The sequence below is a fragment of the Leptodactylus fuscus genome, chromosome 5 (genome assembly GCF_031893055.1).
Source record: "Leptodactylus fuscus isolate aLepFus1 chromosome 5, aLepFus1.hap2, whole genome shotgun sequence".
NCBI lineage: Eukaryota > Metazoa > Chordata > Amphibia > Anura > Leptodactylidae > Leptodactylus > Leptodactylus fuscus.
In genome coordinates, this window is record NC_134269.1 from 88,008,681 (window position 1) to 88,033,288 (window position 24,608).

Genomic DNA, 24,608 nt, shown 5'->3' on the forward strand with positions numbered 1-24,608 from the left:
AATTTCATCCATAAGCTTTCAGTTATTGCTGTCACAATACCGCCTAGATTATTTATTTGAGGATGAGTACATGTTGCTTCATTCTCATACAGTGCTATCTGTGTCTCATTATCTAAGACATGGAATTAATAATGCTATTGAACAATATTTTTATCTGTCTCACAGTTACCTAGAGGTTGCTTGGGGTGGACAGAGGTATCTATAGAGTACCTGTGTGATTAGACAACTATTACTATTGAGGGAGTTGAATTAAAACTAGTTAATGAATTTTTAAAAAAAAAAAAAAAAAAACACTGGCATTTGCACCGGACCCCAAGATTGTAGTAGGGCTTACTGTAGTTACTCATGTAGTGTCCTTCTCTAACTCTGCTTACAAATTACATTAAATTGTATCCAGTAGCCCATTAAATTATTTTATGGAAATTAAAATAATATATCATTACTTAAATAATATGGTTGGTAACCTAATTTTGAATTTTAACATAGTATGGCGGCCCTTGTCACCAATATTTGGTAATATATGGAACTGGGTTGATTGTAAATCTATTTATAGGCTATATAATGAATCGGTCACTTAAGGACAGAGTGGAGTGTTGGTTGAAATATTGTTGCCATGAGTGTGCTCAAATAATATCAGGTGACTAGAGATGAGCGAGTACTGTTCGGATCAGCCGATCCGAACAGCACGCTCCATAGAAATGAATGGATGCACCTGGTACTTCCGCTTTGACGGCGGGTGGCCGCTTAACCCCCCGTGTGCCGGCTACATCCATTCATTTCTATGTGAGCGTGCTTTCGGATCGGCTCATCCGAACAGTACTCGCTCATCTCTACAGGTGACCATTACATTCATTCCTAACACATATCAGAACCAATTAATAATTTTTTTAGATCAGGGATACTAAAACCTTGTTTAGAATTTTTTTAAATTTTAATATTTGTTAAAACTGAGCAAACATCTAATCTAACTTTTTAGTACCTAATAATGTATAAAAATGATGCAGTAGATGCCCTAGCTCGACAGTACAGAGACAAATGGACACATATGGTATTTAGGTGCTGCGGCACACTGCAGTTCACAGAATTTATTTCTCTATATAGGTAAATGACTAGTGATAGGAAAAGTTAGGGGCACCAATAGTAAAGATTGTACAGATAAATAAAAGTTCTATCCTCAGACTACTCTTCTTCAGGTAAAGGCAGCTGTAAAGTCGACCCTAAATATTTCCTCACACTTTATGGGGGAAATTTATGGCGACTGTTGTATTCAATACCATCTTATCTCCTGTGCTGGCGGTGGGTGGGCCTCACATATGACAAGGAGCGCGACTACTCATAAATTAGGTGTACCCTCTGTGGGCCATGTGTCTTGAGGAAAATCTACAATAGCTCATAGCTGGTGTTGATTTCCGGCATCATTTACACCAAATTCTATGATGGTCCAGAGCAGGTATTGCTGCATTAAATATCCTGATTCCTACTTAAAGCACCATGGCGGGGGAGGACATTAATATAGTTTGTACAGAAGTTACTACCAAAAACTTATATTGTATCCCAGTACACGATGAATGAAATGGGAATAGTCACAAAGGGTATAACCACAGTAGGTGTAATCGCATAGGGATCATACCAGTATAGATAATCATCATCCATAAACAATACAATTGTCACTTGTTTAGGACAAAGATGCAGACAGGCCATGTGACCGATGAGCATGACATCACTGGTTTGTAAAGCAAAATAAGTGCGCACCCATGTGCTGATTAATCAAACGGCTGATCATGAGGGTACCCGGTGTTGGGCCTCCAGAAATCTGATATTGACAACCTATCCTAAGGAGAGGTCATCAATAATTATGTACCAAAGAACCTTTTTAAAGGGGTATTCCCACGTACATAATTATTTTTACATTTGTAGGTAATTAAAAGTTAAACATTTTTGCAAGTATAGGTAAATATTTTGCAAAGTTTTAAAGATTTTCTCTATATATCTTGGACTCACAGTCTTGTGGTCTTGATCAGTTGCCAATTGGATACGGCTATGAATGCAGGACCTTTCTAAGGTCATAGAATCAGCCATGATGTTCTTATTGTGGCCAGGATATCTTCTCATACATGTAGTGTCCCCACCTGATAACCCAGCTACAATAAGATGATCATGGCTGGATTTTTGACAAGTTCCAGACCATTGAAAGTTTCTGCATTAGTGGTCGTATCCATTGGTAACCGATCAAGACAATAGACTGTCACCACTAAGGTAGTAGAGAAAATCTTTAAAACTCTTCAAAATTTTTAACTATTTATATTTGCAAAAATGTTTAACTTTTAATAATCTACAAATAAAGATATGATTATGTTCATGGGAGTACCCCTTTAAAGGACGGTGCTCCATGTTGCGAAAACAGCCCAATTTGGCCACTGCAGAAACGTTGCAGCAAACACTGTGCTGTTTCACATTACTTACAAAATGGATGGGATTCTTGCTTATCTCATCCACACATTGCAGAAAAATATCCACAGCAGAAATACTGCAATTGCAACATGTCAACTATACCTATGGAAACGCTTCCGTGTAATAGGGAAAGGAAGACCACAGAGGAAAACTCTGCAGACTTTCTGTGAAAAGCACTGCAGAAAAAACTGTAATATTGTTTCAGCTGTGGTCTTTTCTACAGTGTTTTCTACATGTTGCCTTAGGCTAATAGAGAGAAGAAAAAACATCTCAAGTAATAAAGATATCTGCATATATGTGCAGCAATAAAGTAAACTTTAATCTCATAATAACTTATTAAAATCTAATGTAAATTAAACAATTAGTATATTAAAAGCAACATGTAAATACTTTTAAATAAACATCTATAAGCAATACTGGTATGAGGCAGATGTTACAAATGGCTCGCATTAAAACATTGATTCATGAATTTGCTAATATTTCGTTTCACTTGGTTAGTGGCATATCAGTATGTAGTTATTATAAATGTGACATCACTGCTGAGATGTGTGGAGTACACACAACAGCACATTGCAGCATAGTTACATAATCCTCAGGCTTTGTCACTTCTTTGCCAACTGGAAAAAGAACATTCAGAGATATTTATTAGAGATGAGCGAGTAGTATTAGATCGAGTAGGCATTTGCTTGAATACTACAATATTCAATCGAATACTAAAGTATTCGAAATACTCGTACTCGGTCGAATACCACGCAGTAATCGTCTTTTACGTTCACCCTGTGGTATTCGACCAAGTACAAATATTTTGAATACCGTAGTATTCTATCGAATACCATAGTGTTCGATAAAATACCTACTCGATCGAATACTACTCACTCATCTCTAATGTTTATAATTTGCCCCTTTTTGGCCATATTTTTTGCAGGTGTGCCCTTTTTTAGACTAGTCATTGTGTTGTCTATTTATAATGTAGGTGCACTGCTTTGTGCTCGTGTCAGTTACTTTAGATGTGCCTTGATAAGATATTTGACTTTTTTTGCACTTTGCCCTTTTTTGTTAAATAAATTGCGTAATTGCCCCCTTTTTCACTAAATAAGGCACAATTGCCCTTTTATATTGCAGTCTGACCTGACTGGCTTTTTATCGCTTCCCATGTACTGGATTGCATTTGTGCCTTTTTTGTCCCCCCCCCCCTTTTTTTTTTAAAGGGCTCCATCATTGGGAAAAGTCATTTTTAGATATGCACATCCTTGCATAGTCTTTAGAAGGGCTATTCCACATGTACCTTTTGTATGTAAATCACCCCAGTGGTTTTTGAATGAGCCCGTTGTTATTCATATGTTAATTACCCTCTTGGTGCACCCCGGAAGTCTCATCATGCACCCTCTGCCTATTGTTTCCTATGTATGTGTACAGCACAGGCTGCTGCTGCTACTGCTCATGGCTTCCTGTTTGCACACACAGATAGGAGAGAATAGCAGAGATGAGTGCTGCTGGAAACTTCCTGTGCTGGCTAGAAGCTAATTAGCATATGAATAAAAATGAGCTCATTAAAAAACCACTGAGGCAATTTACATACAAAAGGTACGTGTGGAATAGCATTTCTAAAGGCTATGTAAGGATGCAATTAGTTAAAAATGACTTTTCCCAATGATAGGCGCAAGACATAAAGACAGCATGAAAAAGATCTCAATTCAGGCCACAACCATTTTGTCCCCTCTTCTCCCTCACACCACCCCAAAAACAAAAGTGATGATGGAAAAAAATGCACAATTGCAAGTAAAGTGCAGGGCAGAGGTAGGCCACAAAAGGCAGAATTTATAACAAAGTAGTTCAATAAATGTGACCCATTTACTATTAGGAAGAAATATAAATCAGCTTGCGTCTGCTAAGTTATCTTTATTAGAACATCATAATTCTGCCAAATAAGCAACAATGTATCTAGTCATTGTGATATAATGCATGTATGGGAACAAGACAGTGTTTTTATTCACAGAGTACTTGTGGGCTTGAATACAAACTATGTGATCTGGTTTATCAATAGCCATTTACAGTGTTCACAAATAATTGTATCTGGGCCATATCCCTTGGAAATCTGTAAAGGCGAGGCCTACAGCAATTGTATATTTTATAGGGCTGACAATAATAAGATCAGTTTAGTCTATGACTCCTCAAGCAGTGATCCAATAGACACTCAATGTCTGGCATAAAGTGTACTGCCCTAGTTTCAATGGACCTGAGATTAGTTCAATGAGAACCGGTATGATATGGACATATTTGGGACACTAAACCATTGGTCCACAAGGCCATGCTGATATTTTAGTGTCCCAAATTCACTTAATAGGCGAAGAGCATTGCAAGCTATAAAAGTACCATGTAAATATACCTATGAGTTTCAGACTCACAACAAGGTTTATATTTTACATCTCATCAAACCATTGACGTATTATTTTAATGGTAATTTACTGACCTGTTTATTAAACCGATGAAGATTTGGATTAATGTCCTGCCAACCTGTAATTGGGGCAAGTCCAAAGTATTCTCTCGCACGGTTATAACAACAAAGCCCAAAGTCTCTGCCTCTCTGAATGCTGTTGGAAATATAATCTGTCCGGGAATATTTCAGGGTCCCATACCAGTAATCTGTTTTTTGAAACAATGAATAATAAATGTAATTTATTAAGTGTGCAATAAAATGTGCTAAGTATTGGGGGTTTTGCCAAAGTGCAAGACACGCACTTACAGCTTAACTGGAAATATGCATTTAGGGATCTTACAGACGACCAGTCATCTAACAGATCTTGTATCGTATAACTCTGTGTTGTTATTCCTCCTGGAAATTCATGAATCAATTGCCCACTGGATATTACCATAACTTTGGTCAAGGGGTGGGATACATTCCTACACAGCCTGACACTGGTTGCACTGAACAATGTCAGACACCCCTCTAATGGGAACACCCAGATACCAATTTATTAATACGTTTCTAGAAGAAAGATCAAAGGAACAATGCAGCATACAGACGGATGGCTAAGAAAATGTTCTCCAAAATCTAATGGAGAATACAAGTATGTGCTCACATTTATGGACATGTCAATGGAGTCAACATGTCCTCTTTAATCTTGGAATGATTACAAATTTTGGATAGTTTTTCCAAACATTTCAGATAATGTAAAGTTCAGTAGTTCCCAAATGCCTAAAGGTAATCTCTCAATGGTTAAACATGTTTGGCAAGTATGCAATAAGATGTGTATTTCCATCTCCTGCTTCCTTTGCCTTGCCCATTTCTCCAGAAAGGTTTTTCAGCTTCTTGTAATGTAAAATACAGCAGTTCCCAAATACCTAAAGTTATTGTCTCGATGGTTAAACACGTGTTTGGCAAGTATGATATAACATCTGTTATCAATCTCCTGTTTCCTTTTCCTTGCCCGTTTCTCCAGAAAAGTTTGTTTTCAGCTTTTCATAATGTAAAATACAGTAGTTATTATTATTATTATTATTTATTTATATAACACCATTAATTCCATTAATTCCATGGTGCTGTTCCCAAATGCCTAAAGTTTGCCGTCTCAATGGCTAAACAGATGTTTGGCAAATATAAAATAAGATGTGTTTTTCATCTCCTGCTTCCTTTGCCTTGCCCATTTCTAGAAAAAAGTTTGTTTTTTTCAGCTTCTCATTACAATACAATGTGGTAATAGTTCCCTTACTTTAGTGAACAGAACTTGAAGTCCATTACTTCTCATTTTCAGTGTCTACTATCCATCCTTTTAGGCTTTGTGAACTTTTTTTTTCTAATGATTGAAAGACTGACTAGCATGATACAATGACCCCAAATCTGTAGAAATATCTGCCTTCTTTAGGTGCAGACTGAAGTCTACTGTTTTAGGCTTCCTTATACATATAACTGGAAACCACTCACTATTCTATAATTCATAGTATTAATAATGAGAATTGAAAAATATTAACCTCGTAAATCTTCAATAATAACATTATCTTCATTTTCAGCAACCTGGGAAGTCATTCCAAGAATCAGGGCATCAACACCTTTTGCTGTCTGTATATTTGGATTCTTCAATAGTAAAAGAAAAAAAAACCGTCACATAGTCTTCAGCAAACTGTACACATTGTTTGGTGACATTTCCTACATAGGACTGTATTTTAATAATTATAAATTTGTATTGTTACACATGTTTGTATTATAAGGATAATGTATTTGCAAGACACTCAATAGTACTTCAAGCCTTCATGCCACAAGATTCATGCCAGTGAGAGATAAGATGCAGCCAGAGATGTCTACCTGGGCCTTGCTTTCCTGTTCCAATTGAAGACTCATGTGCTTTAATCCAAAAGTTTGTGTATATACTTATTGTGGAGCTAGAAAAAATAGCTGTCAGGTATAGTATATGGGCACCTTAAAGAGTACCACAGACATGAGATATTAATCTGCAGATCATTAGCTGATGCAATTCACTAGGTTGGTGGTTCAGCAGAAATGGCAACTATCTGTTGTGTATGAATATCACCAAACCCTCTCCCATCAGTAGGAGTATCAGGGAGTAAAGGAACAACATTCTAAACAATTTGCCCCAAGTGAGATAAGCAGCTTCCCCATTTAAAAAACATGCACACTTGACTGAGTCCTTGTTTTCAGGTATCAGCCGATTGAGTATACTGTATAGAGACCTTTATTTTAGTAACATCTACATCTATTATTAATCTTATAAAGTCACGTCTATGGGCAACGTAAGAGCTGTTTACACTTATGTATGACTACTTTATTTAGTATGATATTCAAAAGGATCTTTCACGTTCCCCATCAACTCCAACTCTTTGCATCCTTCAATAGACGCTGCTCCTATAATTCTGGTGTATCTAAAAATTTTCTCTAGTTCCTACCATTCCTAAGCAATCAATGCTGTTATTTTCAGCACCCAGTAAGATTATCAGTGTCTCTACTCTCAGGTGGATTGTCCAGGACTGACACAGACTGACAAGGACCACCCACCTGACAGCAGAAAGCATAATGAGCATATTGGGTCCTGAAAATAACAAAAATGATTGCTCAGGAATACTGTGGGCTAGAGGGAAAAAAAATCTACCTGCACTTCAATTACAGGAATGGCAGCTGTTGATGGATGCAAAGGCTTGGGTTGGTGGTGGTGAAAGATGTATCTCAAAAAAAGTTTTTTACTCATAGCCTGACCAAGGCCCTTTAAACAGCGACATATTTTGTGACATTTGGAAGAGTAACCCTGTAGATCTGTACTAGGGTTGAGCCGATCTTGAAATTTCAGGATCGTTTTTAAAAATCCGATTTCCGATCATTTTCCATTCGAACCCGATCCCAATTCCAATCCCAATGCAAGTCAATGGGATTTTTTAAATAATCGGAGATCGGATTTAAAAAACAACCCTATTCACTACACAGCATGTAGTCCAGAAATTGATTCAATTTTTGGACCCCACGCAGGGGTGAACCTACCCCTTTCGCCGCCTGAGGCAAACTACAGAAAGCCGCCCCCCCCCCCCCCGAGAGGAAGGGTGGAGCGAAGTGGGCATGGCTGCTCGAAGGGGGCGTGACCTCACAAAGGGGGTAGGGCTTAGTGCCGTTCGTTCGCAGGCAGAGAGCAGGCATGGAGAGGACCTGCTCTCTGCCTGAGCGTGAGGGGAGGCTGCTGGACTAGTATTTTAGAGATGCAGGGAGTAGGCGGGGCTTGGTGCGGCTGGAGAGTGTGGGCGGGGAGACATGAGTGCATCACTCACATCTCGCCTCCCAGTACCCGCCCACACTCTCCTAAGCTCCGCCTTCTCTATAATACTAGTCTAGGGAGGCAGAGGTGGGGGCTGGGTGCAGGGCGCTCTGAAGCCACATGAAGGACAGAGGACCAGACCAGCAGAGGGCAGCGGCAGTACTTCTGAGCAGGTAAGTTGAGCGTAGTTCACGAGTAGATAGATATTACTGTACACTGACTTGTTTAGTAGATAGACAAGTCAATGTACAGTAGTATCTATCTACTCGTGAACTTGCCTCGTCGTCCTCACAGCAGCGCAGCACACAGTGATTTACCGCAGCCTGCCACTCTTCTACTTCGTCCCTGTTTTACCGTATATTTAGCTGAGTATACGGTAAAACAGAGACGAAGCAGGCTGTGGTAAATCCATAGGAATGAATGGACGCAGCTGGTACGCAGGGGGTTAAGCGGGCGGCTGCTTCCATCCATTCCTATGGGTGCTAAGCTTTTCCCACAAAGATTGGCCAGTAGCCAAGAATTGTGGGAAATAAGCCCCGATCTCAATTACACCCGAAAAGATCGGGATCGGAATTCCGATCGCGATGGTGAAATTTTCTCGATCGCCGATCGGAATCCATGGCTGAGATCTTTAGAAATAACTCTCTCTAGGTGTATACATCAGTTTTTGGTATATTGCATTGAAAAATATGGCATTCTCCCTCATATTTTGCATAGTTTTCAAATCCTTTTGTGTTCAGAAACGTGTAGTAAAACAACGCCTCTTCCAATATGGCATAATCCTAAACCAACAACACATTTATTAAAATATTAATTTCTTTTGGTTTTTACGCTCTGGCAAAATCACGTGAAGTTCAGCCACTGTCAGACAGAAGAGCTTTACACCCTATGATACATGATGTTTTTAACCACTCCCAGGGTTTTGCAACTATCTGTTGTTAGGTGGAACATTAAAATGATTTGTATGCAAGACTCAAGATTACTCATATACAAACATGAAAACTCTACCTCTCTTCTCCAATAGTTGTCGCAGAAACGGTAGACTGGCCAAACGCCACCAGATGAGTCGGTGATATTCTGAAAAGTACATGTTTCATCTCTACAGGAAAACAGACACAATGCCAAAAGAGTGATGACACATAAGAGAGAATATATTGCTTACATATAATGTCATTATACTAGGATTAGGCTGAATTCACTTTCACATCTTGCTTCAAAGGTGTGCCCAGCTCTCGTCTTGCTTATTATTAAATGATGTCTAATTTGAATGAATCATTGGTATAATTTTAATAACAAAATACTTGAATACTATACATGCAAGTCTCATGCTAGCTCTTAAAATTATGACATGGCCAAATAATTTCTAATATAAAACAGACAGTGAAATACACTGGAGGACCCGACTCTTCATATGTATATCTACTCTACATATTTATGTCACTTTGAAGGTACTATTTACAGCAAGCATCTACAGGACAGACCAAAACTTTGGACACACCTTCTTTGCAGTTGCAAAAACCATCAAGCGCTACAAAGAAACTGGCTCACATAAGGACCGCCCCAGGAAAGGAAAGACCAAGAGTCACCTCTGCTGCGGAGGATAAATTCATCTGAGTCACCAGCCTCAGAAATTGCAGGTTAACAGCAGCTCAGATTAGAGACCAGGTCAATGCCACAAAGAGTTCTAGCAGCAGACACATCTCTACAACAACTGTTTTGAGGATGGGGGCAACACGGTAGCTCAGTGGTTAGTACTGCAGTCTTGCAGCACTGGAGTCCTGAGTTCGAATCTCGCCTGGAACAACATCTGCAAGGAGCTTGTATGTTCTCCCCATGTTTGCGTGGATTTCCTCCCTTTCTACAAAAGACATACCGATAGGAAAAAAAAAAAGTACATTGTGATCCCTATATGGGGCTCACAATCTACGTAAAAAAACAAACAAACAACTGTTAAGAGGAGTCTTTGTGCAGCAGGCCTTCATAGTAAAATAGCTGCTAGAAAACCACTGTTAACAGGCAACAAGCAGGAGAGACTTGTTTGGGCTAAAGAACACAAGGAATGGACATTAGACCAGTGGAAATCTCTGCTTTCGTCTGATGAGTCCAAATTTGAGATCTTTGGTTCCAACCACCGTGTTTTTGTGTGACGCAGAAAAGGTGAACGGATGGACTCTACGTGCCTGGTTCCCACCGTGAAGCATGGAGGAGGAGGTGTGATGGTGTGGGGGTGCTTTGCTGGTGACACTGTTGGGGATTTATTCAAAATTGAAGGCATATTGAACTTGCATGGCTACCACAGCATCTTGCAGCGGCATGCTATTCCATCCAGTTTGCGTTTAGTTGGACCATCATTTATTTTTCAACAGGACAATGACCCCAAACACACCTCCAGGCTAAGTAAGGGTTATTTGACCAAGAAGGAGAGTGATGGGGTGCTACGCCAGACGACCTGGTCTCCACAGTCACCAGACCTGAACCCAATCGAGATGGTTTGCGGTAAGCTTGACCGCAGAGTGAAGGCAAAAGGGCCAACAAGTGCTAAGCATCTCTGGGAACTCCTTCAAGACTGTTGGAAGACCATTTCTGGTGACTACCTCTTGAAGCCCATCAAGAGAATGCCAAGAGTGTGAAAAGCAGTAATCAAAGCAAAAGGTGGCTACTTTGAAGCACCTAGAATATAAGACAGATTTTCAGTTGTTTCACACTTTTTGTTAAGTATATAATTCCACATGTGTTAATTCATAGTTTTGATGCCTTCAGTGTGAATCTACAATTTTCATAGTCATGAAAATACAGAAAATTCTTTGACTGAAAAGGTGTGTCCAAACTTTTGGTCTGTACTGTACATAACATAGTTCCATACAGACAAAATAAAATTGTCCAATATTTAAGTTTATTGACCTGTCAGGTTGGCATGGTTGGGATGAAATACAGATAAAGAATGTGGTTCAGATTATTTGGGGCTAAAAGTTTAGTTTTCAACTCAACACTCAATCCAAAAACTCAAAAATCAATTCTTTCTGCTGTTAGTTAACAGTTTAAAGTATACTGCTCTCTTGTGAATGTCGTCATCTACATTATAACGCCACTCACAGCTTAAAATATTGCTGTTTGCCATACTATAATACATACATTGGTAAACTATGTTGCTAAGCTAATGGGGTTTAATATATAAAGAGATAATCACACTCCATGTTTAAGCTAGAATGATAAGATATATCATATATGTTTGTAAGTAAACGTCTCCGAATGATAAGATAGCCATCACCTACCATATATAGAAAGAGAGTAAGTGCCGAAGTAGCATGGCATGTGCACAGCTATATCTATTGATGTCTATCAGATTAGGCATTATTATTATAATTATTATTAATAATGTTTATTTATATAGCACCATTAATTCCATGGTGCTTTACATTTGACTTTATAGGGTGTGGCTATATTGGACGCAGACACAGCAATTTGTAATGGGCGTAAGAGCCTGTAAATGCCCAAATGCACGTCTGCCACATTAGAACACACCAGTAATAGACATGGCACATGGTCTGTGAGGGGCACTGGAACCCAGGAGTTTTCAGTTACAGTATGTCTTAGCGCTTTAACTTAACTAGATATCAATTATTCCTAAAACTGTAATAACAAAGCCACATTCAGAACAATCCTTCCATTATATTTCATACTGTTTGTGAAAATCTGTCCTTGTATACTTTATTGATGTGTCTGGTCTACTCAAACACACTAGGAATTCTGGATAGTATTTCAGTGCCTGCTTAGTATCAATATAATCATATTTATCTGCTGTAGAGCTACAGAAGAGAACAGCAATATTTTACTCTTTTCCAAAAGACTTCTGTTAAAAAATATAATGTTATAGAGTAACCCATTTATGATTATACTACATAACACTGTTGCATAATAATAATAATAATAATAATAATAATAATAATTAATTGCAATAGTGTTCAAAACAAAATATTTCCTGTATCCTAAATGAGCCTCAAACAAAAGGAACCATGAAATCCCAGCAGGTTCTTTTATTACAAACAGCTAAACTTTGCAGTGTTTATAATGCACCTTCCCCAAAAGAAGATTGAAGAAGGTTCCAAACTTGCTTGCATTCTGTGAAGGTGTTTTCCATCCGTGTACTCTGATTCCCCATGTCCGGATCTCTGCCTCTTTATCCAGCTCTGAAACTGTTCCACTTTGCCTGACAACCGTATTGTGCTGCCTGCCATGATCTCTGGCTGAATACAGCTATGTACAGTATGTATACAGCCCACCCTGAATTGTGCTAGATCACTGGTAACATTTCATCCTGTCTCTTTGGTGACCTACTTAAATCCACTACCACCGAGCTGAGACTATTCTTAGTGCTAGTAGTAACCAGTTGGTTTCTTGTAGTAAGCTCCAGATTCCCATACGGGGGTTCAAAGGTGAATACAGGGGACAAACTTAGGAGAAAGCTGCAGCCAAATCAGTTGACAACGCAGCATTTCAGAGTAAAATAACAAGGAAACCAGTCAGGATCTTAGGCTGCCCAATTGTTCAAGCAGTATGAATCGCCTTTAAACTACATGCTATAAAATATGTACAGCTACTGTAATTTCATCATACACTAATTATATTAATAATTACCTGGCGTAAATGCCTGGTGGCACCAAAGAAGATAGGTACTGGTAAACAACTTGGAATTCATTAGTAAGACTGGAGTCGATATGCTGATTGTAACCTATGGGAAGTCAAGTGATTACATCAATAATAGATTAACCCAAATATAAAACAACTTTTCATAAATGACAATTACAGGTGAATATAAGAAACTTTATAATACAGTATATATTGTTATCCTCTCTTTCCCCTTTCCATAGAGTTCTGTATGGGAGCTGGATGGCCGTAGAGATTTTATGTAAACAAATAGGCTGAGTGAAGATGTAACTTAATATTACAATGTATGCATAAAAGGGGTTGTCTTCTGTCTTTATTTACAGTCAGTTTATTTATTCTCTCTAGCCTTGAACCTTTACAACATCAACAACATTTTTGACAAAGTAAAGCGATGCTACCTCCTATTCTGCCTCTAATGTTACCGCCGCTACCTCATAGATTGTAAGCTTTTGTGAGCAGGGTCCTCAATCCTGTTGTGCAAATCGATTTATTACTCTATAAGCCTGGTCTCCAAGTTGTGAAAATGCAATGTTTTGGCTCCAACAGAAACACTGCATCAAAAAACTTTGCGTTTTATGTTTCCTGTAAAGTGGAAATGCTTGTGTTAGTGTAAATGGCAACATGTCAGTTATACCTACGGTTATGGGGCATTTTCCGTATAGGTATAATAGAGTCAGAAAGTTCTTAGAGGAAAACTCTGTGGATTTTCTATTAAAAATGCAGTGGGAAAAAACAAGATGTGTTTCCGCCGCAGTCTTTTGTGCAGTATTTTTTGGCTGCGTATCGCTGTCTCATTTTGTCTGTACTTTAACCCTATGATTTGTAAAGTATGGCAGAATATGTTGGCGCTATATAAATAAATTACATTATTATTTATCATGGTTATGAAGTTAATTGTTATGAATGCAGACTTTCATCTGAAACTCTTCCTTGTATTTGATACAATCACTGGAGAAGAACCATGACATCATTCACACACATCACCGGTTCCTTGTCACCGACCACTGAACACAAAGTACTCTACATTATTATTCGATGCAGGCAAGTATGTGTTTGTTTTTGTTTTGCCACTGAGATTCCATAGTCTGCAACAGCTTTTCTCCATTGGAAGACTATAGCTGTGGATTTTACTCCTATCAATATTCTGGATTCCACCACAAAGTCACTGCAGTGGATTTGCAGCAAAATCTATGGTACAAATATCGAAATGTGACGTAAACATTCCTGTTTTTAATGTATTATAATATTAGAGAGACAGGGCATAAAGTAAGTAAACCAGCAAGCAATAATCAAAGATTATTGACCATTCAGGGCTTTATGTGATACTTTATTTGTATCTATAAAATAGAATTTATAGGAAATTGTGCAATAATTATTGGTAATTTCAGCAATTTGCCTCTTATACATCATTTTCACAAAAATAATAGACCGTGTCCAATTACTTCTTTGCAACAAGCTAGCATTGCTTTAAGGGGATTCACTAAGGCCCCATATGCTGAAACACAGTTTAAAAAAATGCTGCGGTACAAATTACAGCAGAAATATATCACGTTTTTTTTCTTCAGCATTTTTCATTGTATTCATCAGTGTGCCTAATGCCTAGTCTGCCAGCTGAAAAAGCTGGACTATCTTCCAAAAGAGATCATAAGGTAGAAGCTGTTCCTCTTACACTTATCAAAGTCTGTGGATTTACGGCAAACAGTAAACCTTCATTGTATACTGCTGGTCAGACTGACGCTCCATCATGTGCCACAGTACGACTTTATGTGCATTTTACCTTACAACGATGAAATGAAGAAGACCCCCACTATAATGATCGGAGGCCAAGGATAGGTAAGAAACATTTAAAAAACCTGTTACTTACCTCTCCACGATCCGGGCAGACTTCGGGCCTGCGTCCCTGGTCATGTGACGTCTGACGTCATAGAAGATGGACTACAGCGGAGGCCGACAGCAGAGGACTGCAGCGGAGCCGGGAGATAGGTGGGTAACAGTGTTTTTTTCTTATTTATCCCCCCTGGGTCTCCAATTATTATACTCTGGTGTCTGAAAAGATCCCAGAGTATAATAATTGTTTATTTGTGTCCACAGTGGGGTATAATACTGTGTGCAGGGGCCACTATGGGGGATAATACTGTGTGTAGGGGCCACTGAGAGACATAGTGTGTGCAGGAGCCACTGAGGGACATAATACTGTGTGTAGGGGCAACTAAGGGACATAATACTGTGTGTAGGGGCCACTAAGAGACATACCACTGTGTGCAGGGGCTACTAAGGGACATAATACTGTGTGTAGGGGCCACTAAGGGACATAATACTGTGTGTAGGGGCAACTAAGGGACATAATACTGTGTGTAGGGGCCACTAAGAGACATAACACTGTGTGCAGGGGCTACTAAGGGACATAATACTGTGTGTAGGGGCCACTAAGGGACATAATACTGTGTGCAGGAGCCATTATAGGGCATAATACTGTGTGTAGGGGCCACTGAGAGACATAATACTGTGTGTAAAGGCCACTAAGGGACATAATACTGTGTGCAGGGGCCACTAAGGGACATAATACTGTGTGCAGGGGCCACTGAGGGACATAATACTGTGTGCAGGGGCCACTGAGGGACATAATACTGTGTGCAGGGGCCACTAAGGGACATAATATTGTGTGCAAGGGCCACTAAGGGATATAATACTGTGTGCAGGGGCCACTAAGGGACATAATACTGTGTGTAGGGGCAACTAAGGGACATAATACTGTGTGTAGGGGCCACTAAGAGACATAACACTGTGTGCAGGGGCTACTAAGGGACATAATACTGTGTGTAAAGGCCACTAAGGGACATAATAGTGTGTGCAGGGGCCACTAAGGGACATAATACTGTGTGCAGGGGCCACTGAGGGACATAATACTGTGTGCAGGGTCCACTAAGGGACATAATACTGTGTGCAGGGGCCACTAAGGGACATAATACTGTGTGCAGGGGCCACTATGGGGCATAATACTGTGTATAGGGGCCACTGAGGGACATAATACTGTGTGCAGGGGCCACTAAGGGACATAATATTGTGTGCAGGGGCCACTAAAGGATATAATACTGTGTGCAGGGGCCACTAAGGGACATAATACTGTGTGCAGAGGCCACTAAGGGACATAATACTGTGTGCAGAGGCCACTAAGGGACATAATACTGTGTGCAGGGGTCACTATGGGACATTATTCTGTGTGCAGGGGCCACTATGGGGTATAATACTGTGTACAGGGGCCACTATGGGACATAATAGAGCACGCAGGAATGCGGAGGAGGGGCGGTCGTGGTCATCAGTGTCAGTCGGGGGGGCTCCATCTCAAAAGTTCGCCACAGGGCCCCGCCATTCCTAGTTACGCCACTGGTCCAGACCTTGAGGTGAAGTTGAACAGCAGCTTTACTGGAATAAACGGATTTCCAAAAGATTCAGGATTGGTTTTGGTTCCAGCAGACTTTCGCATCTAACTGGCAGGCAAACTCAGTTGTGTTTCTTCCAAACTCAACTCCGCTATGTTGGCAAGCTGACTATATATTGGTTCCTTTGGTGAGCTGCTTCTGTCTGTAGTCTGACTCTCAATTGTGCCAGGGAACTTGACTTCTGGCAACTCCAAGATGGAGTGTCAATCCACTACCACCAGAATTCAACTCCTCCAACCAGCAAACTGACTCTAACTGGTCCCCAAGCTACCTACAGGGGACAGGACTTTAGAGGGGGACCTTAATGGAATGGAAGGTTCCATTCTAAGATAGCTGTTCCAATTTGTTGCCACCTGCAGTTGAACCAGGCACACTACATGTAATACAGTTACATAACATTACAGTGAACACACATTGATGGAGGACCTGGGAAAAATACATGAGATGTCATTGGGTTAGCAGATAAGGATGGCAACAGGGCATAGGAGTGGTAACACCACTGTGGGGTGTTACACATACAGTTATCATTCACCATATACTGTTGGTCAAACATGAAATGAAGAAGGGAGAGTGTAAGCAATGACTCGCCCTGGTGAAGTCGGGGGGGCAGGAAATGATCAAGTATGGAGTAACTGGAGGAGGTGGACTGGTCCCACCTGGTGTTGAAGTTGTGCCTTCCCTGAACCCATGAGGTGATGCCAATACTAGAAAGTAATGGAATTTGCTGAATTTCAATACTGCGGCTGATGATTCTCTAAACATTGACCCAGTGGGCCATGAAAGTTATGTATTGTCCCTGTCCATAATTGCTTCACCACGTATTGACAATAACATGCACCATTGCCAACATGAACATATACAAGGAGAAGTCCAAATGGCAATATCAAGCAGGGGCAGTTTTTCTAGAAAAATAATGGTGGCTAAGTATTCTCCATGAAGACTGTGCACTGCCATCAGTGGGTGAGATGCAGTGGATTCCATTAAGTGGAATGGCAGAGAACTACACCACCAGTAACTTGCCAGTTGTGAGTTAATTGTGCAGACCAGGCGGATGGGCACACATTCCTTTATGGATGATGACTGATAATGGTGGAGAGAAGGAGGAGGAGAAGCAGATGGATGTGATAATGATAATGAGATGATTATGTGCCAGGTGTGGATGTGGCCGGCCTACCAAGACAATGGGGAGAAGGAATAGAAGGGATTTATTTGGTGTCACTGACCGTGCCATTTCATGTGAGTAGGATGAGACCTAATTCCTACACATGTGCCTGCATGGCTAACCATCTGCTTGCCGATCTTGCACATTGCCATTGATTTGTCATTTGGTAATGTACTAAAACATTCTCATAAAGAGATGAGTGCACGCAGCTGCTGCCGCCAAGTCTTGTGCTATGAAGAATATGCCACATGAGTAATAGGGAATGAGGTCTACGCACTAAAAAGGGGACCTGGTTTGTGACTACTAGACTAGAATTGCATCAGTCAGCTTGTATTTTTTTGCCATTAAAATGACAGCACATTTAAAAAAAAACAAAAAAACAAAACCTTAACAAACAGATGTTTCAGATTAGCAGGCTGCGTCACACTGTTTATTGAGTTCTGGGGATAATATCACTTTCTAAGGAGAGATCACCTTTTCAGACATATGGAGTCTTACAAAAGCCTTTTTTCGCTCCACTGGGGGGATTATGGGAAAAATATGCAAATCTGTTTTCCAAGATGTAAATAGGAAAACAGTGCCTCTGCTTGCTGACCTCTAGGGGCAGCCCCTTTAAACATCATGCCCAACTTTTTCAACAAGTCTTTGTTGCTATGATGCAGGGATTAGCCAAATCAGTATCCCAGCTGTGAACGGTGCTGTTTCGATCTGATTGGATCTCCTCAGCACAGCATAGAGAAAACTGATTTGGCAGAGATGAGAGACTTCTTGACCAGGTTCTGGGGATAATGTCACTCCCTAAGGAGAGATCACCTTCTCAGGCGTATGGAGTCTTACTGTTTAATGAGTGAGCACGAAAACCTTGAAATAATGGAGATTTTTTTCAGAGTAATGCGGGCTGTAAAGCTGTACTCTACAACAAACTTAGACAAAGTTAGATCATTGGCAATGCAAGGGTTATCCGTCCTTTGTAATAGTGCAGGTGGCTGTTGTCAAGCTCACAATATCAAAGATATGATCCCTCACACCTTTCCGTTTATGATTTCTTGTGTCTTCTTCCGGCACGCGGGGTTCAAAATTCAACGTATGCGCAAGTCAGCTCTGCCAGCGGGCCTCGTGCAGAGCCAACTTCACATGCTGGCGGCCATAGAACTACAGGAGCATACTGTACATGCTCGCGTAAGCGGCTACAAAAAGAAGGCCACCTGCATGTGAAATCAAATCTGCCCAGGGCCCACTGTCGGAGTCAACTTGTACATGCGTTGAATTTTGACTCCCCCGCCCCCTCACCCCCGCACGGCAGAAGAAGACGCAAGAAGAGACCGTTGCCGACAAAGATGGAGGCGGCGCTGGAGAGTTCTCTCGCAGCATTGGGGGCGCCTCCAGTGCTGCTTGAGCGCTGGGACCCGTCCCCAGTGCTGCAAGAGAACTCAATATCGGCAAAAACCGAGATTTTAAGAGAATGACAGCGCGAAGAGGACAATGAAAGGTAGGAGAAGAATAGCCTTTCTTAAGGATATTCTGACGTGTTACTGAGAACAAAGGGCGCCTGAATGATAGGATCCCTTTAAAGAGCCCCCCCCCCTCGTCTACGGACGAGTACTGGGGGAGGCGTCCCTCCCCGCTCTCACAGTACAGCACTATAGGCTGTCAAGAACGCCCTTCTGATGGTGAAGAGCTACGCTACCTGCACTGATAGTTGTTCACCTGGGGTACAGATCGTGAAAGCTGACAGTGCACTGAATTTAGCGCACTGTCGGCTTTCTAGCGGTATATAAAACCACATGTACACCAACTAATGAACGGTTCTCTTTACAAAGTTTTGATGTAAATACAATTAATTCTACTGGTAAGTGGACAAACACTTTATGAACCATCTGTCAAGCATACGTAGATTATGATACTTAAGATAATTATGACTAATTCAGATTTACATAAATGTTTAAAGATTTAGTAAAATCTTGTATTTCAATAGACTTACCCTGGTAAGGAGGAACTTGCTTTTGAAGGAACACTGGTAACCATTCATATAATACAATATTCTAAATTAAGAATACATATGGCAATCAGATGACAGACATTAACATTAGAAAAACATTATTAATATACCTAAAATGGTAATTAAAATTCACTAATATTGAAAGAAAACCTGAACCAATTCATTGTAGTTTACAATATGCTAAAGTTATTTATTCCATTTGTACCCTTGGATATATAGTATAACTTGCATTCTGGGAAAATCGGTTGTATTTATTAAGATAATAGATATGCTCTCCCTAGGTCTCTTACATAGAACAAAGCTTCCATGATACATGTGTCACTATATGGTGCTTCATTACAGGTCATTTCCACCTTAAAACAATACTTTAGGGAAAAACAACTCAGTGGCCCACTTACTCAGGTGCTGTTGTAACACCAATGCTTTTCCCAGCAGACCTATCATACTGGCTGCCTACTGTATATGCTCCTGTCTCCTTAGTGATTAGTGTCTTCACCTGCTAAGCTTCATTCTGCCAATCCCTGTCTGTCTGTATACAGTATATGGAACTCTGATTCTCTAGCAATACTTTAACTGTTCAGTTACTTATGATCTGTTGGAGGCATGCATGCTGTACTGTCTGATGCTGAAAATTCAATCTATCCTGTTTGGTTGCAAGTACTTCTACTTGCTATGTCTGAACTTTGTCCTAATCTCTGTCTGCCATGTTTGGACATTCGTCATTCTATTATGGATGATTGGCCTTTAAGCTTCTGCCATTTATACATTGGTTACTGTATAGACATATTGTTCTTATGCTGATTATTCCCATGTGAATGCATTGTCCTTCGACCATGTTTGCATCTCTTCCACCAAGTGGACATATACTGTATGTCCTTCCATATGACATGTTTGTACTATGTCTCTGCCTGTCATGTTTGGGTGTATATCCTTCCGTTATGTCGATATCTCTGCTTCCTGTGGTTTTCAGGCTTCCTCATTGCCCCTGCTACCTGAGACCTTTGGGCTTTTGCAACATTTCTGCTATTTGAGGCTTCTGCAAAACCTCTGCTACCTGTGGTCTTCTGAATTTCACAATACCTCTGTTTACTGTAGCCTTCGAGCTTCTGTAGTACCTCTGCTACCTGTAGCCTATGGGCATCAGCTGTTATCTGTATGTTCTGGTCTGTCTTTTTTTCCATACCTCTGTTACCAGTCTTGAACTGTTAGTTTTAGATTTTGCATGTATTCAGCATTAGCCTGCATTCCTATTATGTGTTTTGCCTATTTCTGTGGTGTGACGGACTACCTCAGGAATAGTGGTGAGCTGTCAAACTTCTAACAGTGAAACCAAATCCCTGTATGGGTGTTGAAGGTGAAAACCTGGGAGTCTGCATAGACTGAACGTCTAGAGCTCACCTTGAGCCAATATGGTTTGATAGGACAGAGGGTCCACAATCCCTTGTCCATAAAAGCTGTATTATCACGCCACACAATTTAATTTGTTGAACGCAACCTTACTATGAGGGAAGTATTACCCAGTAGACCTGATTTATACTTTGTATATTCCACATAGAAATAGTCTATTCAATCTGTAAAGCTTTATATTTACCTGGTAGGTAGCAATCACCCATTTTCTAGCATGATGGAATAAATCTTCATCTGACCAATCTGGATGAGTTTTAGCAAATTCATCAGCTAAAAAATTATGATATCTGAACCAAATGATGCTTTCAGCTTGAAGAAATGGGTTTTCATTTGCTCTGTTATAACCAAATCCTATATAGAAAAATGAACATTTTAAAAGAAAAACTTAAATAGAAATATGGCATTCATTATGTATTCAATTATGTAGCCAATACATGCAGTAGATACAGTATGCGCAGTCACTGCCTTGAAACTATACTACATAGAGGGGACAATATTTCATGGATATATAGTCTGTAACCGGAAGAACTCAGCACACTCATGAAAGATAATCCACTACAAAATCACAAGTCAAGTTTTGGTCCTCTCGCCTTTATCACTCTCAATGCTGTGCTGGTGCCACTACGGGGTTGGGACTCTACCATAGGGACCTGGCTTTGATAATACAGAGTGCCGCACACATTTTACCATAGATTTTACCATAATCACTATGAATACTTTTCTTTTATGAAAGTAGTAAAAGAATCTACTGTATATAACAAATAGATATGAAGGTTCTCGCTTGCCATACCATTTTTGCCCAATTTAATGAAATTCATTTGTAAAAAAAATTGTATGCCAGAGACAGATTCAAATGAATGAATTCTGACATACTGACAGGGAATGTAAATTGTGAGCCCTATATGGGACAGTGAGTGTCAATGTCTGTAAAGCGCTGCGGAATATGATGGCACTATATAAGTAAGCATAATAATAATAATAATAATAATAATAATAATGGGTCAAAGTTACCAGAAGTCCCAGTAAACCCAATAAACACTAATGTGAACAGAAAATAATGCGTGAATTTATTACTAGTGATATTCAGTATGTTATATGTCAATGTTATATGTAATGTTACTTTATTATCTGGCAGTATCTAACACATACAATGGTAATATGGCGCTTTGTTAATTTTCCATAGTGTTTAAAACTCAAATTAAAATTTTTGTGTTAAACCAGTCAGTTTTAATACTCTATTGGCCTTACCATAAATCCCAATGTTTCCTTCGCCCCTTTTGAAAGGGTAGACAGGTTTCCACATAGGAATCCTATCACTGGCTTCTTCAGGAAACATTGGGTCTGAGCCAGATGCCAATTTTCCGCCAGAAAAGCTTCTTAAGGCATCACTCCAAGAATGAGAGGGGCCGTATATAGAGCTACCATCAATCCAGGCTGTTTCAGAGTTAACCTGAGAAACACAAAAGCAATGTAGACCTAATAAAACACTCCTCTAGTCCTTCAGAAAGATACATTGTTCTGTATTTCACCAATGGCATCACCAAAACAATAAAGGGGTTGGAAAGCCTTATGTAAATGAAACAAAATCATTGTATAATGAAAATGTATTTATTAAACTTTCATGCTTTTACCCTTCTAAGCATCCCAAAATCTATTTACTATAATTTTCGCTAGGACTTTAAGAAGAGTAGTTAGAATTTGTTAGGGGTTGTCCAAGCGCATCCTTATTTCTTTCAGATCTAAGGCTTTCAGATCTAAGGCTGATGTGATGACACAATACTGTATGTGATCATTGCAGCCAATTATTGGCTATAGCCATGACCACAGGCAGTGGTTGACTGCATCACTCACATGTTGTGTCAGCATATCATCATTGGCTCCAGAAGAGCAGAGAACCAGCACTTTCTTATATTACAGGTTTAATGTTTTGTTAATTCTTACAGTCAGACAACCCCTTTATGGAAATACTTTAATAGGTTGCTTTCATTTATTATCAGCACAAGATTTTTTTTTAAAGCTTCCACAAGCTATGTTGATCTTACTTGGTAGCGTGGATTATTTGGACTGTTCCCACTATGTCTACACCATTTACTTCGCCGGAATGGGATGACAACCTTTCCAGTGGAGTCTGGATCGAAAATTTCATCTCCAGCTGGTACTTCAATATTTAAATACTCAATTGGACATCCCAGATTCTCAATGCCATATATTTCAGACATGACATGATATCCTGTAAAACAGGTAAATAGTATGAATGACTAAACGATAACATGTAATATGTATTAGTACATCTCTTAAGCAAATTAAAGAATAGTCTTAATATTAAGTATAGATGTATCACTATATATAACATATTAAACCAAGGACAGATATAATGTATTTGCCTGGTATGGATTTAAATAAAAACTAAAAGATTATTAAATTGTTTTCATGTTAAGGTTAGTGTTATTAATGGAAGGAGGAGGATTAGAGGTAGTAATATAAAGGTAATAGTAGTAGTGGTAGAAGCAGTGGCAGTATTGATAGTACAGTATTAGTGGTAAAAGCAGTGATAGTAGTAATAATAGTAGAAGTGGTAATAGAAGCAGTGGCAGTAGTAGTATTAGAAGCAGTAGAAGGAGTGGCGGTGGTAGAAGTAGTAGTAGTAGTAGAAGCATTGATAGTACTAATAGTAGTCGTGGTAGTAGAAGCAGTAGTAGTATTAGAAGCAGTGGTAGTAGTAGCAATAGAAAAATAGAAGTAAATGTAATAGTGGTAGTAGAAGCAGTGGTAGTAGTAGTAGTAGTAGTAGTAGTAGAAGCAGTAATAGTATTAATAATAGTAGTAGGGGTAGTAGAAGCAGTGGCAGTAGTAGCAGTGATAGTAGTAATAATAGTAGAAGTGGTAGTAGAAGCAGTGGCAGTATTAATAGTAGTATTAGAAGCAGTAGTAGTAGAAACAGTGGTGGTAGAAGTAGTAGAAGCAGTGATAGTACTAATAGGAGTAACAGTAGTAGTTTTAGTAGAAGCAGTGGTAGTATTATAAGCAGTGGTAGTATTATAAGCAGTGGTAGTAGTAGTAACTATATGAGTAAAAGTAGTAGTGGTAGTAGAAGCAGTGATAGTAGTAGTAGTAGCAGTGAAAGTAATAATAGAAACAATGATAGTCCTAATAATGGTAGTAGTAGTAGTAGTAGTAGAAGCAGTGGCAGTAGTAGTATTTAGTGGTGGTAAAGGCAGTAGTAGTAGGAGTAATGGTAGTACAAGCAGTGGCAGTAGTAGTAGTAGTAATGGTGTAGAAGCAGTGGTAGTAGTAGTATTTAGTAGTGGTAAAAGCAGTAGTAGTAATGGTAGTAAAAGCAGTGGCAGTAGTAGTAGTAATGGTAGTAGAAGCAATGGTAGCAGTAGTAGTGGTAGAAGCATTGGCAGTATTAGTAGTAGTAGTAGTAGTAGTAGTAGAAGCAGAAGTAGAAGTAGTAGTAGTAGTAGTAGTAGTAGTAGTAGTAGTAGAAGTAGTGTAATAATTCTCATTTTAAAATGAGAATGACTTGTAACACTAAGGGCTTTTTCATACAAGTATTTTATTTATTTTATTTTTTTATTAAAAATGCTGTTGTAACAAGCAGCGGCTGGTACACCCACTTCGCTACCCAATTGGTTTGACTTTTGGCCACCTCTAGGTGTGCGGTCCAGGCAGACTCCCTGGTATTAACCCTTTAACTCCCCTGTGGGAATCTGGACTTTTGTGTGGAG

General features: G+C 39.6%; 1 protein-coding gene across 1 annotated transcript in view; it reads right to left on the reverse strand.

Annotated features, from left to right (window-relative positions):
- The window catches only part of LOC142203152 (dual oxidase 1-like), a 94,088-nt gene that overhangs the window by 48,567 nt on the left and 20,913 nt on the right, over positions 1-24,608 (reverse strand). The window contains exons 5-12 of the mRNA XM_075273672.1: positions 22,920-23,107; positions 22,126-22,327; positions 21,062-21,228; positions 19,453-19,513; positions 12,840-12,933; positions 9,213-9,303; positions 6,421-6,523; positions 4,922-5,094 (exon numbers count right to left, since the gene is read on the reverse strand). Of these exons, the coding sequence (XP_075129773.1) occupies positions 4,922-5,094; positions 6,421-6,523; positions 9,213-9,303; positions 12,840-12,933; positions 19,453-19,513; positions 21,062-21,228; positions 22,126-22,327; positions 22,920-23,107 (1,079 nt within the window). The remainder of the gene's footprint in view (positions 1-4,921; positions 5,095-6,420; positions 6,524-9,212; positions 9,304-12,839; positions 12,934-19,452; positions 19,514-21,061; positions 21,229-22,125; positions 22,328-22,919; positions 23,108-24,608) is intronic.